This window comes from Lineus longissimus, chromosome 8, assembly GCF_910592395.1.
Source record: "Lineus longissimus chromosome 8, tnLinLong1.2, whole genome shotgun sequence".
NCBI classification, from domain to species: Eukaryota; Metazoa; Nemertea; class Pilidiophora; order Heteronemertea; family Lineidae; genus Lineus; species Lineus longissimus.
In genome coordinates, this window is record NC_088315.1 from 4,372,122 (window position 1) to 4,384,647 (window position 12,526).

Consider the following 12,526-nt stretch of genomic DNA (forward strand, 5'->3'; position numbering starts at 1 on the left):
TCTTCAGTTGTCAAAATGGCGACATCTGGGAAGAAGCCGGTGAAGGGCATCCTAAAAAATTCGTCAAGTTTCGACAAAGCAGAGCCAACAAGGTCAGTCATCGATTTCTTTGCCAATTTAAGAACATCATCTAACCATATAACTCATCACCAAGGTATTTCATTCCTTCTAGGTTGTCGAAAATCATCGTTAAACTTTGCTTCCGTGGTGTTTTGCGTATCTGACATGCGTGTATGTAGGCTACTAGTAGGCCTACTACATGCATAGCCTACATGGTAATTTTAAAGGGGGACTACAGGGAGGAGCAGTGGTGTCAAATTGGCCATCCTCGGGTGACGAATATGCACAGTAAGGACACTTGGTGATGTTAGATTCAGCACTATATATTCATTGTATAAGCGGTGGAGCTCAGCGGGAGTCAGCCGTGGCCCCCGTGCATACCAATTACCATACCTCTCGGCCTACCACCATGTGACCATGCACCAGGCCCAGAGGCTGAGAGCCGTAGGCCTATGTTCTTCTACCGGGTACTTTGATGAGATGTAAAAAAATGTATTGTTTGTTTTTACTTTATCATTTATTATTATAGCCCAACTCCAAAAGATGTAGAGAGGTAATTCTACAAAAAGGCATTAGCCTTCATTCTTCTGCAACAATAACAAAATATTTCGCTGCTAGTGATTTTCCCTTTTCCTAACAAACAATCAAACTGGTCCTTGGCTTATGCTTGGTTGATTGTGCTTGCAGAAAAAATATGCATGTTGGTTCAGGGTTTCCAATGGTGTGAATGATTGCTTCATCCTTTTGATACCATTGCCCCTCAGAGCAGTACCGGGTACATAAAATGACACCTTTACTGGATTACTGCACCACTGGTCCACTTCTGCTTCACCGTTTTTGGTGAATTGGAATTGGAATTGGCTCCCCGGCCCTCCCAAAATGTTGCATGACCCTTTTGTATTTCCTTGCGTTGCACTCTAACAATTAACTACAGTATAGGTCTGATGAAAGAGCAATACTCTGGCTGTATAACGATAAAGTGGACTTGCACTTGCAGCTTACAGAGTACCACTGAAGAACTGAGTCATAACATGCCTAGCCAAATTTCATGAAGGTATGGTAATGACCTTGACAATTACAGTAGTTGTCATATTACGCAGCCAACTCATACTGGAGACCTTATCTACCAGTGTGCAGCTGTGATATCATCCGGATCTAGCTGTATGATACGGGAACGTTATCGCAGGTTTTATTAATTCCCTCGTCCCGTTTCCTCAATATTGACATTCCCACCTCCTACCATGCCTTCACCAGTAAATATTGCCCACCGAGTTGGGCGAAGATCTCTATTGATGATCGCTTGGTATTCATAGCATGAGCTGGCGATTTGTTATTGGACAAATTGTCCGCGAGCAATTGGTATATTAGAGTGATAAACGAGTGGTGGATGTGATGGAGTCTGCCTCTAGAATAAAAAAACACTTGTCGCTATCGCAGCAGTGATTTCGATTCGCATAGCATCCTACTAATACTATCTTTCATGTACTGTACATGTCTTTGCATCATGCAGCTTGTAAAATGCATGAAATCTACTTCCTACAATACAACATTCATTCCCAATTCATTCAATGTGTGTATGTTTTTCAGGAGACGTCCTCGGTAAGGAGACAATAAAATTGTTTTCATTATGTCGTCATTAGCTCACACACTACATGTACATGCACTGATTGTTTCCATAGAAATAAAGTACCTATTTATGTTGAGAGTAAAACTGATGAAGCGAAATAACACCTACTGTCATGATGACTGTACTGATGGTGCAGCAACAACCTGTTAATTTTTAAATTGCCATTAATGATAAGGTGATTTAGACCGATAGACATTGATAGAAATACTTCTAGATGTTTTTGAGCCATAACGATAGTGTTGACTAGGCTAGTCCCCAATAGTCTGTGACATAAAACAAGCTTAAAGCATTCCGCAGGCAAGTAATTTTAAACGCAGCCAGCATCTCGCAAATCACTTGTCTGCAGGGGTCATTGCACTGCAGGTGCAAGTGACAAGAAGTGGTCATCACTGCCAGGTGCAATATACCCTAAGGGTTTTATTGCAGTTTTGTCTGCAGACTGGTGATCTTTCGTTTTGATATATTGCTAATTGCGGCAATAAATATTGCATGTCCTTGGGATAAAATTGCTTGTTTGCTGTGTGCTTGAGTATCACCTCCATCACAGTATGTAATAGCTATAACCAAGACCATGGCTCACCCCTTGCCAAGCACAGTCATTCCCATCGGTTTTTGTTGACACTCTCCTTGAATAGCCAGCAGAGTATTACATGTATGAATCAAAAAAGAAATGTGGCTTCATTTTAAAAATCAATATGGATCAATCTTAGTTCATTTCTTGAAATGGTTGCCATGGTTATTGGGTGGTGACAAGCAATATACATGTGGTAAGCTGTATCAAGGCGGTGTTGAGCGGGGGGAGGTCCTTCAAATATAGGGCAGTTCAGGTCATGGGTAGTGTTGGGCATGTTGGTTCCTTCCCTTCCGCTCCGCGCACGAAACGGCCAGTGACCGTCACTAGTATTTAAATGGCCACCATCTTTACCAGAGCAACATTATTACCATGTTTGGAATCCTTCACCATCCATATCCATATCTTCCTCTCACATAAGAGACAATTTACAAAACCCTGGAGTGAATCTTGTCAGCTGGTTATGACAGACAAGTGGATATATTTCACTGCCCAAGTGGATCAATGAAGACCAGATATCTGAGAAGATCTCCTCTGCGTGCAGTCTGTCCTCAGTCTTAGCTTATACTAGCTCTCGTTATTTAAAGCAGACAGGGTTTCATTTTCTGCTGCAGGAAAGTGGCTGGACTCACCATTCTTGGGCTGGTGTGTCTTTTCCGTAAATTTAGGGAAACGCTGCAACATTGAAAGTTGGTATTAAAAGTCTGGTAGTGATCTGATGTTAAACCAATACAATTTCAAAGTCAGGACAGTTCCTGACCAAAGTACAAAGGGCAGCTCCTGACCGGGTTTGCAGTATATTTGATTGTCAGATGCTAACATGTTCAAATGCCCACTCCTTAACTGAATATGTTTTATTTCACTCGTACCCTATTTCAGTATTTGTCTATCTGTTCTTATGTCAGATCACAGAGCTCACAAACTATATTGGCATTAAGGCTGTCTTTCACCTTGATAGGATTGCATCACCTTCTCACTGAGTTAGATCATAGTGTCGTGCTATGCACAATCTGAAACTCCACTCCATCCTTAATCTCCCGCCACGTCTGCGGCTTGGTGTTCTCCTGTAACTATCCTATTATCAATAGTCGTTGTTTCCCCGAGTCATGTTCTTGACGCCAATCTCACATCAATCATTCACATATCGATCTGGAGTAATTTCGTTGTCGGATGTGAAATTGGTAGATCTGTCAGAGGAGAGCGTGTCGCTTGAGTTCTTCATATTCGAATACTTGGTGAAGAGTAAACTATAAATGTGGGTCAAAATGTGATCAAATTACGGTCTATGAGCTAACTAGGCATTTTTTAAACTAAAGCAAGCTCAGTTTTAAAATTATCTCAAGTAAATAAGTCATCTGGGTGCAAAAAGACAAAATATTACATAATTTGAGAACTCATGACCTCTTAAGTGACACACTTCTGTTATGCTACCTATCACCATGTTTGCCTTAAAATTGAACTGTGGTAGAGTATCAAGAATATATAAGGCGATTTTATATATTTTGCTTGCATACTTATATTGAATTATAATGCCATCCTGTTTGCACAGGTGATCATAAAAAATCATATCCAATCCATCATCATTCTGACTAATGGTGTAAAAAGCAGGCGTCGTGAGCAGATGCAATATAGATGTTTCTTCTGGGATTATCGCTTTGTTGAGTCTGGAAATGATGTCGAAGTTGTGTAGCTATCAAGTGATACAGGAATTAGTTAAAGGGAGGGTGCTGTTGAAAAAGAGGGGCTAGTTGTTGGGGTAGATTTACTTTAAAGTCAGTTGGTCATTCAATGGAGAATTTCGAAGATTTAATAGATAACACTGTACGCTGTACAATGACTGAGAAAACTAGTTCGAATGTGTCAACTAATAATTCATCTACAGAGGCGAAAACTAATGCGTCAAAATGTATTCTTTCAGGGGTAAGTCGACGCAATGGGATGAAATGAACATAATCGCCACGCTACATCCAGCGGACAAAGACTACGGTCATATGAAAATCGAAGAACCTAAAACTCCTTATAGTAACTATAAAGACCCTGAGGACGAAGGTGGAGAACGGCGACGAAGTATAGAGTGTATTAGTGATACTGATGATAAAGAAACGTTAGACACAGATAGTGTTTTAAAAAGGTAAATTCAGTTCAATTCAATGCAATGAGGAACCGGCGTTAAGATAAATGCCAGTGGCGGCGCCACAATCGATCGTACCTTCTGACGCCATGACGTCATTTTCTGGTCTGTTGACGTCGCATGAGGTCAATCACGGGAAACCATTGCGTACATTTTTGCACAGGATTTCAACGACAGAAAACGTGCCCAATAACTGGCATCGCGCATATTTTCCGCAAAATTATCTTAAGAAACTGATAGATCAATAGATTTAAAACAGGAAGATGCAAACGTCGCCGAAATCGGTAGAAAATAAGCGATCGTTTTCGGGGTCAGAAATAACATGTTAATGCATTGGAAATGGAGAGTTTTGGTATGATCGATTGCAGCGCCACGCGGCGGATAAATTGCGCCGGTTCCTCATTGCAATGGTTCCTGTTACATGTTATATGCCATTCGATAGAAGAGAAAGCCATCGTCTGTGTGACCCTTGAGATGATGGTATTTGCCAGAGCATGGTAAGGGTAATGGGTTAATTCATCAGCACAGTGCAAAAACAGGCACGTAAACATCAGATCAATAGCGCAAGGGTTCTCCTTGTTGTCTGCAATCAATGAGAATCGATCGCTGGGAGTCTAATGCTGGATATGGTGTGTTAATCATGGTCTGGTGGTGATACCTGAGCTGAGAGAACAATGTGAAACAGTCAGGAATGACTGATAACAAAGCTTGACGTAGGTCTTGCAAAATTACAATCATTTCATCAAGATTGTTGGAGGTCTTGCTAATCATGGAATGGAAAATGGGGTTACCTAAGCAGAGAACAAGAGCCATGAATGACAGATAATATACATGTTGACTTGGGTCTTACAAATTACGCTATAAATCTTGCATGATTGTTAGGCGTGGAGGTGGGGGGTGGGTTGTCAACTGCAGCACTGATAATGACAGAGTGATGACACAGCTTGACATCATGGGTCTCATGTAATTATTTAAAATCTGGGGTTGATAACCAATCCTTTGTTCCGCCAAAGAAAGAACACACCCCTGATCTAATAAGGATGACCTGGCAGAGAGGTGTGTGGGCACCTAGATGCAAAATGCCTTGCCAAACCTGAACGGGTATTTACTTTAAACCTAATTGCATACTTCTCTAGATTACAAGAAAAAAAAGATGTGCGTGTACCTCCTCAAAGAGATGAAGAAGAAGAAGACATGGATGATGATGACAATGATGACCTAACACCAGAAGAAAAAGGTGAGATTGACTAAAAGTGGTTTCAGTCTGCCATGGAACGTGTTGAAAGATGCTCCCCGCCCCCGAAAAAACACACACATTCGACAATAACCCGAGCTTCATTGATGTCACGTCTATTCTCAAGAGTAGGATAACCAGATTGAAAACACCAGAATAGCCTCGATGGTCATGGCAGCTGTGATTGCCTAACAAATTGTGCTCAGCAGTCGATATGTTAATTTGCTATAATTCTATTTGCTATTTATTGGGTCTAATTTCATGCCACAGTTCTCAAGGGTCAACCAATTTTTGGATACAAGACGTTGAAATAGCGTTGCTAGTAATGGCAGTTGCCATGGTAACCTGGCCATATTCTTACTGATAGAGGCAGTATCTAAGTGGCGGAAGTGTAGACACTTTGATATCTCAGCCTGTTTACGCTGGAGTTGAATCCAGACAAGAAATTGTTCAAACAGTGTCTTGAGTGGCAATGTGGTCGGGTAGTTTGGATAGTTGTTGTCGGTCTGTAAGCTTAAAATCACTCTTTTCATGTGCGACAACCTGGCCTGTAAATTCTCAACAAAACTGTCATGGGTCTTTCTTTGAATATTTCATTTCATATACCATTAGTGAGCTGGTGGCACAGTCCTTTGTGGCATTATTGGTCATCTACTTGGTTCAGACTCTTGAGGTTGATAAAACACAGATACGGATTTTTCAAATATCAAGTAACGTTGTAACATTTTTTGATTCATTGGTATCTGGTCTTGCGGTTGCTAATTCTGTAAACGTCTTAATATTTTCAGAACACAGGAAGGCATTTAGAGACAAACGAAAGATCCATTATAATGAATTTTACGCCAAACAGTTAGCAAAACAATTAATGGAACAAGACGACGACGATGATGATGATGACGAGAAATGATGGGCACATGTCAATTGAGCTGGAAATAGACTTGACCCGGTCACCAAGTGAAATATCGTGCTGTAATTATATTTGATCATGTGAGACTTGTTGAGGGAGCTATGCTGATGTGCCTGCTGTTGCAAAGTACCTGCTATCTTGGGAATAGAATTCCCAATCTGCTTGAGCTTGCCCTGATGAAACCGGATTGTTACTGGGACAGTGAGTTGCAAATGAACAATCTGCTTCAAGCTTCCCTGATGAAACCAGATTGTTGCTGGGACAACTTGTGGGTAGCCCTTGCCATTTCCCAAGGGTGTTTTGCTCCTTGACTAAAATGGGAGGATTACAGTCCATCGAGAAATGTACATATCAGGATGTGATACCAAATGGATTTGTGATCTCAAATTAGTTTAAAAGGGTTGCATGCCAAAAAGCTTGTATTGTTTTGACTCTAGTTCCATATAGCCTTGTCACTTTTTCACCATTTTAGCCAGTTCTCACTATCATCTGTGGTGGCGCACACATCCAAAACTCAGCTGAGGAGTTTAAACAAAACAGCAGTTCAGACTGCTTTGGCTTCCATACCAATTGTATTACTTATCTCGATCTTGTCTTAAACAGAGCTGACCATTATTTGTGTCTTGGTCTTGTTGTGCTTCACATGAGATGTGACATATAATGTAGACTGTGAAGTTGACAAAATTTGCTCCATTCTTATTTTCGAGCTATTGTATAAGAAGGAACAACCAGTAGCCAAACCAGGTGACTTTTTTTTCGTGACATACTGTACTGTAGAGTTGTTGTATGAAGAATGTGCTAGACGGTTTCAGTCAAAGATTGTTACATGTTATAAATATTGCTGTTGATTGTTTTTCTCTCGGTTGGCGCATTTAATTATCATGAAACCATAATCTTGGAGCACTAAAAGCTTTTCTGAATGTTGTAGTTAAGCAAGATTTTATTAATTTTCTAGCTTTTAAGTAGAAAAACACAATTTTTAGTGTGACAACGCCAGAGTGTGATTTAGAGGTAGTTTCTTGATTTGAATGCTCAGTACTCTCACTCACAATCTGTTTTGTCAATGTTCATGTGTAAAACTTTTTCACACCATAAGTTCTCAAGCTTGTTGACCCAATGCATTACTATTCAGTGGCAGTTTGGGGGGGAGCAGGGTATTTTCTATGGCGTGACTTTCTTCCAAGTGTTAGGCATTGTCCTGTGGGGTGATAGTGACAAGATAAGTCTATTCTCATTCTAAAACCTGTTGGCCTCAAAATGAGAAAGTCAGACATTATTTGTACAGTTCTTGATCTTTTCTATGTTTTGTGTTGTACAGTTGCGTGCCATTTTGATCGAATATTTAGATTACTTATGCAATTTTCATGTGTTTGCATAATAAAGTATAAATCATGAATATTAGCAAAAAATCAGGGTTAAAGGTACTTAAACTAGAAACAGTGCTGTCAATGCTGTTTGGTCTTTGTGTTCTGTCAATTTTGACTGTTTCATCAGAGCAAATGTATGGTTTTTCTTTTGTGGGCAAGTGTCATCGGGCATATAGTTCTCCTACTATGTAATGAAATTTTGCTCTATGATATATTTGTCGTTGTGGAAAAGATTTGAAGATCTCACTATGAACACAAAAGGTGGTATGCACAGGTGATATACACAGCTGAACTGTGTTGCAATATGAATGGCCTGATGAAAAATAATTCAGAATAAACTACAAAGATAAAATCAAACTAACACTAACAGATGGTGACTATACTCAGGTAAGTTCACAATAGGTTCTCTGATGGGTAATATAAGGGCATGATTCTGCTTCTGGAAAATGAAATTATGATACGTCAAATTAGCCATATTCATGACAATCGAAACGAATTTCATTGTAAGAATGGGGATACAAACTTTCAAATTTACATGCCTGGATTATGTATTGACATTTTTGAGGGAGAACTGTGGTTCAGATAGAATCTCCTAGCATACCTGCGCTTGTTTCTAAGTGTTTGATTTCCCTGGAAGCTAATTTTGAAACTGCAGAATTAAATGGTTCCATTGCAAGATGGTTAACTCGATGTTTAATAGCAGCAGAGCTGTAATCTTTTTTCATCTGACAATATCTCTAATGTTATAGACTAGAAATGGGATATTGTGAGGGAAAATGATTCGGGAGAAAATTACAAAACATACTAATAAAAGTACAAAAATAAGGCTATAAATGTATTTATGGTTGTTACTGTCTTCTCAACCTGTATGGTTGTACTGTCTTCTTCCTGGAGTTGTGAAATACTGGGGACTTCCTCATGCTACGCAAGCCACGAGCTGTGAAAGACAGAGGAATATTCCTACTGTTACATCAGCCACAATTTGTAAAGGACAGGATAACATTCCTCTGGCAACACCAAGGCGCAGGTTGTGAAAGACAGAAGACTATTGTTTTTGCTGCACCAGCCACCAGTTGTGAAAGACCAGGAAATACTCGTCCTGCCATACCAACCACAAGCTATCAAAGACGGGAGCCTATTCCTCCTGCAGAACTGCCCACATGTTGTGATCAAAGAGACTGGGGACCATACCTCCTGCCTCACAAGCTACATGTAAAAGACCGGAGATTATTTATTCCCCCTGCTATATCGGCCAGCGGTTGTGATCAAAGATTGGAGACCATACCTCCTGCTTCAGCAGCTACATGCTGTGAAAGCTAGAGGACTGTTCGGTTCCTCCTGCTAAACTAACCACGGGCTGTGAAAGACAGGAGACTATTACTCCTGCTACACCAGCCACAGGTTGTGAGAGACAGGGGACTAGTCCTCCTGCTGCTACACCAGCCACCTAGTCCTCCTGCTACACCAGCCACAGGCTGTGAGAGACAGGGGACTAGTCCTCCTGCTGCTACACCAGCCACAGGTTGTGAGAGACAGGGGACTAGTCCTCCTGCTACACCAGCCACAGGTTGTGAGAGACAGGAGACTAGTCCTCCTGCTACACCAGCCACAGGTTGTGAGAGACAGGGGACTAGTCCTCCTGCTACACCAGCCACAGGTTGTGAGAGACAGGGGACTAGTCCTCCTGCTGCTACACCATCCACAGGTTGTGAGAGACAGGGGACTAGTCCTCCTGCTACACCAGCTTCAGGTTGTGAGAGACAGGGGACTAGTCCTCCTGCTACACCAGCCACAGGTTGTGAGAGACAGGAGACTAGTCCTCCTGCTACACCAGCCACAGGTTGTGAGAGACAGGGGACTAGTCCTCCTGCTACACCAGCCACAGGTTGTGAGAGACAGGGGACTAGTCCTCCTGCTACACCAGCCACAGGTTGTGAGAGACAGGAGAGTAGTCCTCCTGCTACACCAGCTTCAGGTTGTGAAAGACAGGCCTAGGAGACTATTACTCCTGCTACACCATCCACAGGTTGTGAGAGACAGGGGACTAGTCCTCCTGCTACACCAGCCACAGGTTGTGAGAGACAGGAGACTAGTCCTCCTGCTACACCAGCCACAGGTTGTGAGAGACAGGAGACTAGTCCTCCTGCTACACCATCCACAGGTTGTGAGAGACAGGAGACTAGTCCTCCTGCTGCTACACCATCCACAGGTTGTGAGAGACAGGGGACTAGTAGTCCTCCTGCTACACCATCCACAGGTTATGAGAAACAGGGGACTTGTCCTCCTACTACACCAGCCACAGGTTATGAGACACAGGGGGCTAGTCCACCTATTACACCAGCCACAAGTTGTGAAAGGGGGTTATTCCTCCTGCTACACCAGCCACAGGTTGTGAGAGACAGGGGACTAGTCCTCCTGTTACACCAGCCACAGGTTGTGAAAGAGGGTTATTCCTCCTGCTACACCAGCCTCAGGTTGTGAGAGATAGTGGGCTAGTCCTTCTGTTAAACCATCCACAGGTTGTAAAAGGTGTTATTCCTCCTGCTACACCAGCCACAGGTTTTGAGAGACAGGAGACTAGTCCTCCTGCTACACCAACCACAGGTTGTGAGAGACAGGGGACTAGTCTTCCTGCTGCTACACCAGCCACAGGTTGTGAGAGACCGGAGACTATTCCTCCTGCTACACCAGCCACAGGTTTTGAGAGACAGGGGACTAGTCATCCTGTTACACCAGCCAGAGGTTGTGAAATACAGGGGACTATTCCTCCTGCTACACAAGTCACGAGTTGTGAAAGAAAGAGGACTATTCTTTTTGCTACACTATTCTTCGCTTTTGAAAGACTGGGTCCTATTTCTCCTGCTACACCAACCTCAATTGTGAAAGACAGGGAGACGCAGACGACAAGAATTGATGGCCCACTGGAGGCTAATAAGAGACGACAGGATCGGTGGACAACCAATGGCAACCACCAACTCACCAACGGTCTGATGGTTATGGTCCTCCGCTGATGTAACAGGAGGAATAGTTAGCTACCTGTCTTTAACAGACTGTGTCTGGTGTAGCAGTAGGAATAATTCCGGTCGCTCACACCACAGTTCATGAATCAGGAAGTGAAGTCCCCAGTCTTCGATCACAACCGGTGGATAGTCTTGCTAGAAGAATAGGCGCCTGTCTTTCACAGGCTGTGTCTGGTTTGGCAGGAGGAAGAGTCCTCTGTCTGTCAAAACTTGTTCCCCTGTTTCTTACAACATGTGGCTGGTGAAGTAGGAGGTAAACCCGGATCTATCACAACTACTGGTCTTGTCACCTCTCTTCCATATCTTGTGGCTGGTTCAGCAGGGACAGTCCTCTCTTTTTCACAACTGCTCACAACCTGTGGCTGCCAAAGCAGGAAATATTCGTCCTCCTATCAAGCATCAGTGTGCCTCTGGCTGGTGGGAAATGGCCAGTCAGGGGCAGCGATACAGACAGCCCTGCCCTTGATCCCTGCCGAAGCAGGAGGTATTGGTCCTCACATCAAGCATCAGTGGACCTCTGGTGGCAAGTCGAGTTTTGAGGAGCAGCTATGGAGTGGCCCACTGGTTACGATGCTGTCACTGGTGGTCCACATATTATAAATCTTCGTTGTGTCAGTTATTCTAGCTGTCTGAGACATCTAGCTCCATGCCATTTAGGATATATATCTAGCTTCACCAGGACACATAGGACAATGAGACTCTCTAGCTGGGCAAATGGGGACATTGGTACATCTTTACTACTCTCTTGTCTTGTCACATAGGACATTGGGACATCTAGCTGGGCCGATGGGGACATTGGTACATCTTTGATCTTTACTACATACTCTCTTGTCTTGTCACATAGGACACTAGGACATCTAGCTGGGCAAATGGGGACATTGGTACATCTTTACTACATACTCTCTGTCTTGTCACATAGGACACGAGGACATCTAGCTGAGCCAATGGGGACATTGGTACATCTTTACTACATACTCTCTTGTCTTGTAACATAGGACAATGAGACTCTCTAGCTGAGCCAATGGGGACATTGGTACATCTTTACTACATACTCTCTTGACTGGTCACGACATTGGGACATCAAGCTCAACCAATGGGGACATTGGTACATCTTTACTACATACTCTCTTGTCTTGTAACATAGGACATTGGGACATCAAGCTAACCAATGGGGACATTGGTACATCTTTACTACATACTCTCTTGTCTTGTAACATAGGACATTGGGACATCAAGCTCAACCAATGGGGACATTGGTACATCTTTACTACATACTCTCTTGTCTTGTAACATAGGACATTGGGACATCACGCTCAACCAATGGGGACATTGGTACATCTTTACTACATACTCTCTTGCCTGGTCACATAGGACATTGGGACATCTAGCTGAGCCAAGGGGACATTGGTAAATCTTTATTACATACTCTTTTGACTGGTAACATTATATAAATATTGCCCGCCACGGAGGGTAACATGCCGAATGTCGCCTCGCTGGGATGTGCCAATGTCTCCCGAGGCTTTGTCCTTGCGTAGAGATGCCGACGTCGGAGAAAACACTGGTCGATCACGGCACAAGTAAACCATATCAACTTATCAATATATGCGGT

The 12,526-nt window shown here is 42.8% G+C and overlaps 1 protein-coding gene across 3 annotated transcripts; it reads left to right on the forward strand.

The window, feature by feature from the left end:
- Nucleotides 1-8: 8 nt before the first annotated feature.
- Nucleotides 9-8,731, forward strand: LOC135492394 (protein phosphatase inhibitor 2-like). 3 transcript variants are annotated; one of them, XM_064778855.1, is made up of 5 exons: nucleotides 16-92; nucleotides 590-613; nucleotides 4,177-4,389; nucleotides 5,526-5,626; nucleotides 6,412-8,731. In XM_064778855.1, exons 1-5 carry the CDS (start codon nucleotides 16-18, stop codon nucleotides 6,528-6,530), a joined length of 534 nt encoding a protein of 177 aa, XP_064634925.1. In that variant the 3' UTR covers nucleotides 6,531-8,731. The 3 variants fall into 3 exon arrangements, with proteins under 3 accessions (XP_064634926.1, XP_064634925.1, XP_064634924.1); XM_064778856.1 differs by lacking the exon at nucleotides 590-613 and having other exon boundaries at nucleotides 9-92; XM_064778854.1 differs by lacking the exons at nucleotides 16-92; nucleotides 590-613 and adding an exon at nucleotides 711-1,659.
- The last annotated feature ends 3,795 nt before the right edge of the window (nucleotides 8,732-12,526 follow it).

Bases quoted from the DNA above. Each gene is read 5' to 3' on its own strand.
- LOC135492394 (XM_064778854.1), top strand. From the start codon at position 1,541: ATGTACTGTACATGTCTTTGCATCATGCAGCTTGTAAAATGCATGAAA. The intron at 1,660-4,176 runs GTAAGGAGACAA...GTATTCTTTCAG, and splicing joins TTTTTCAGGAGACGTCCTCG to GGGTAAGTCGACGCAATGGG. The intron at 5,627-6,411 runs GTGAGATTGACT...TAATATTTTCAG, and splicing joins CCTAACACCAGAAGAAAAAG to AACACAGGAAGGCATTTAGA.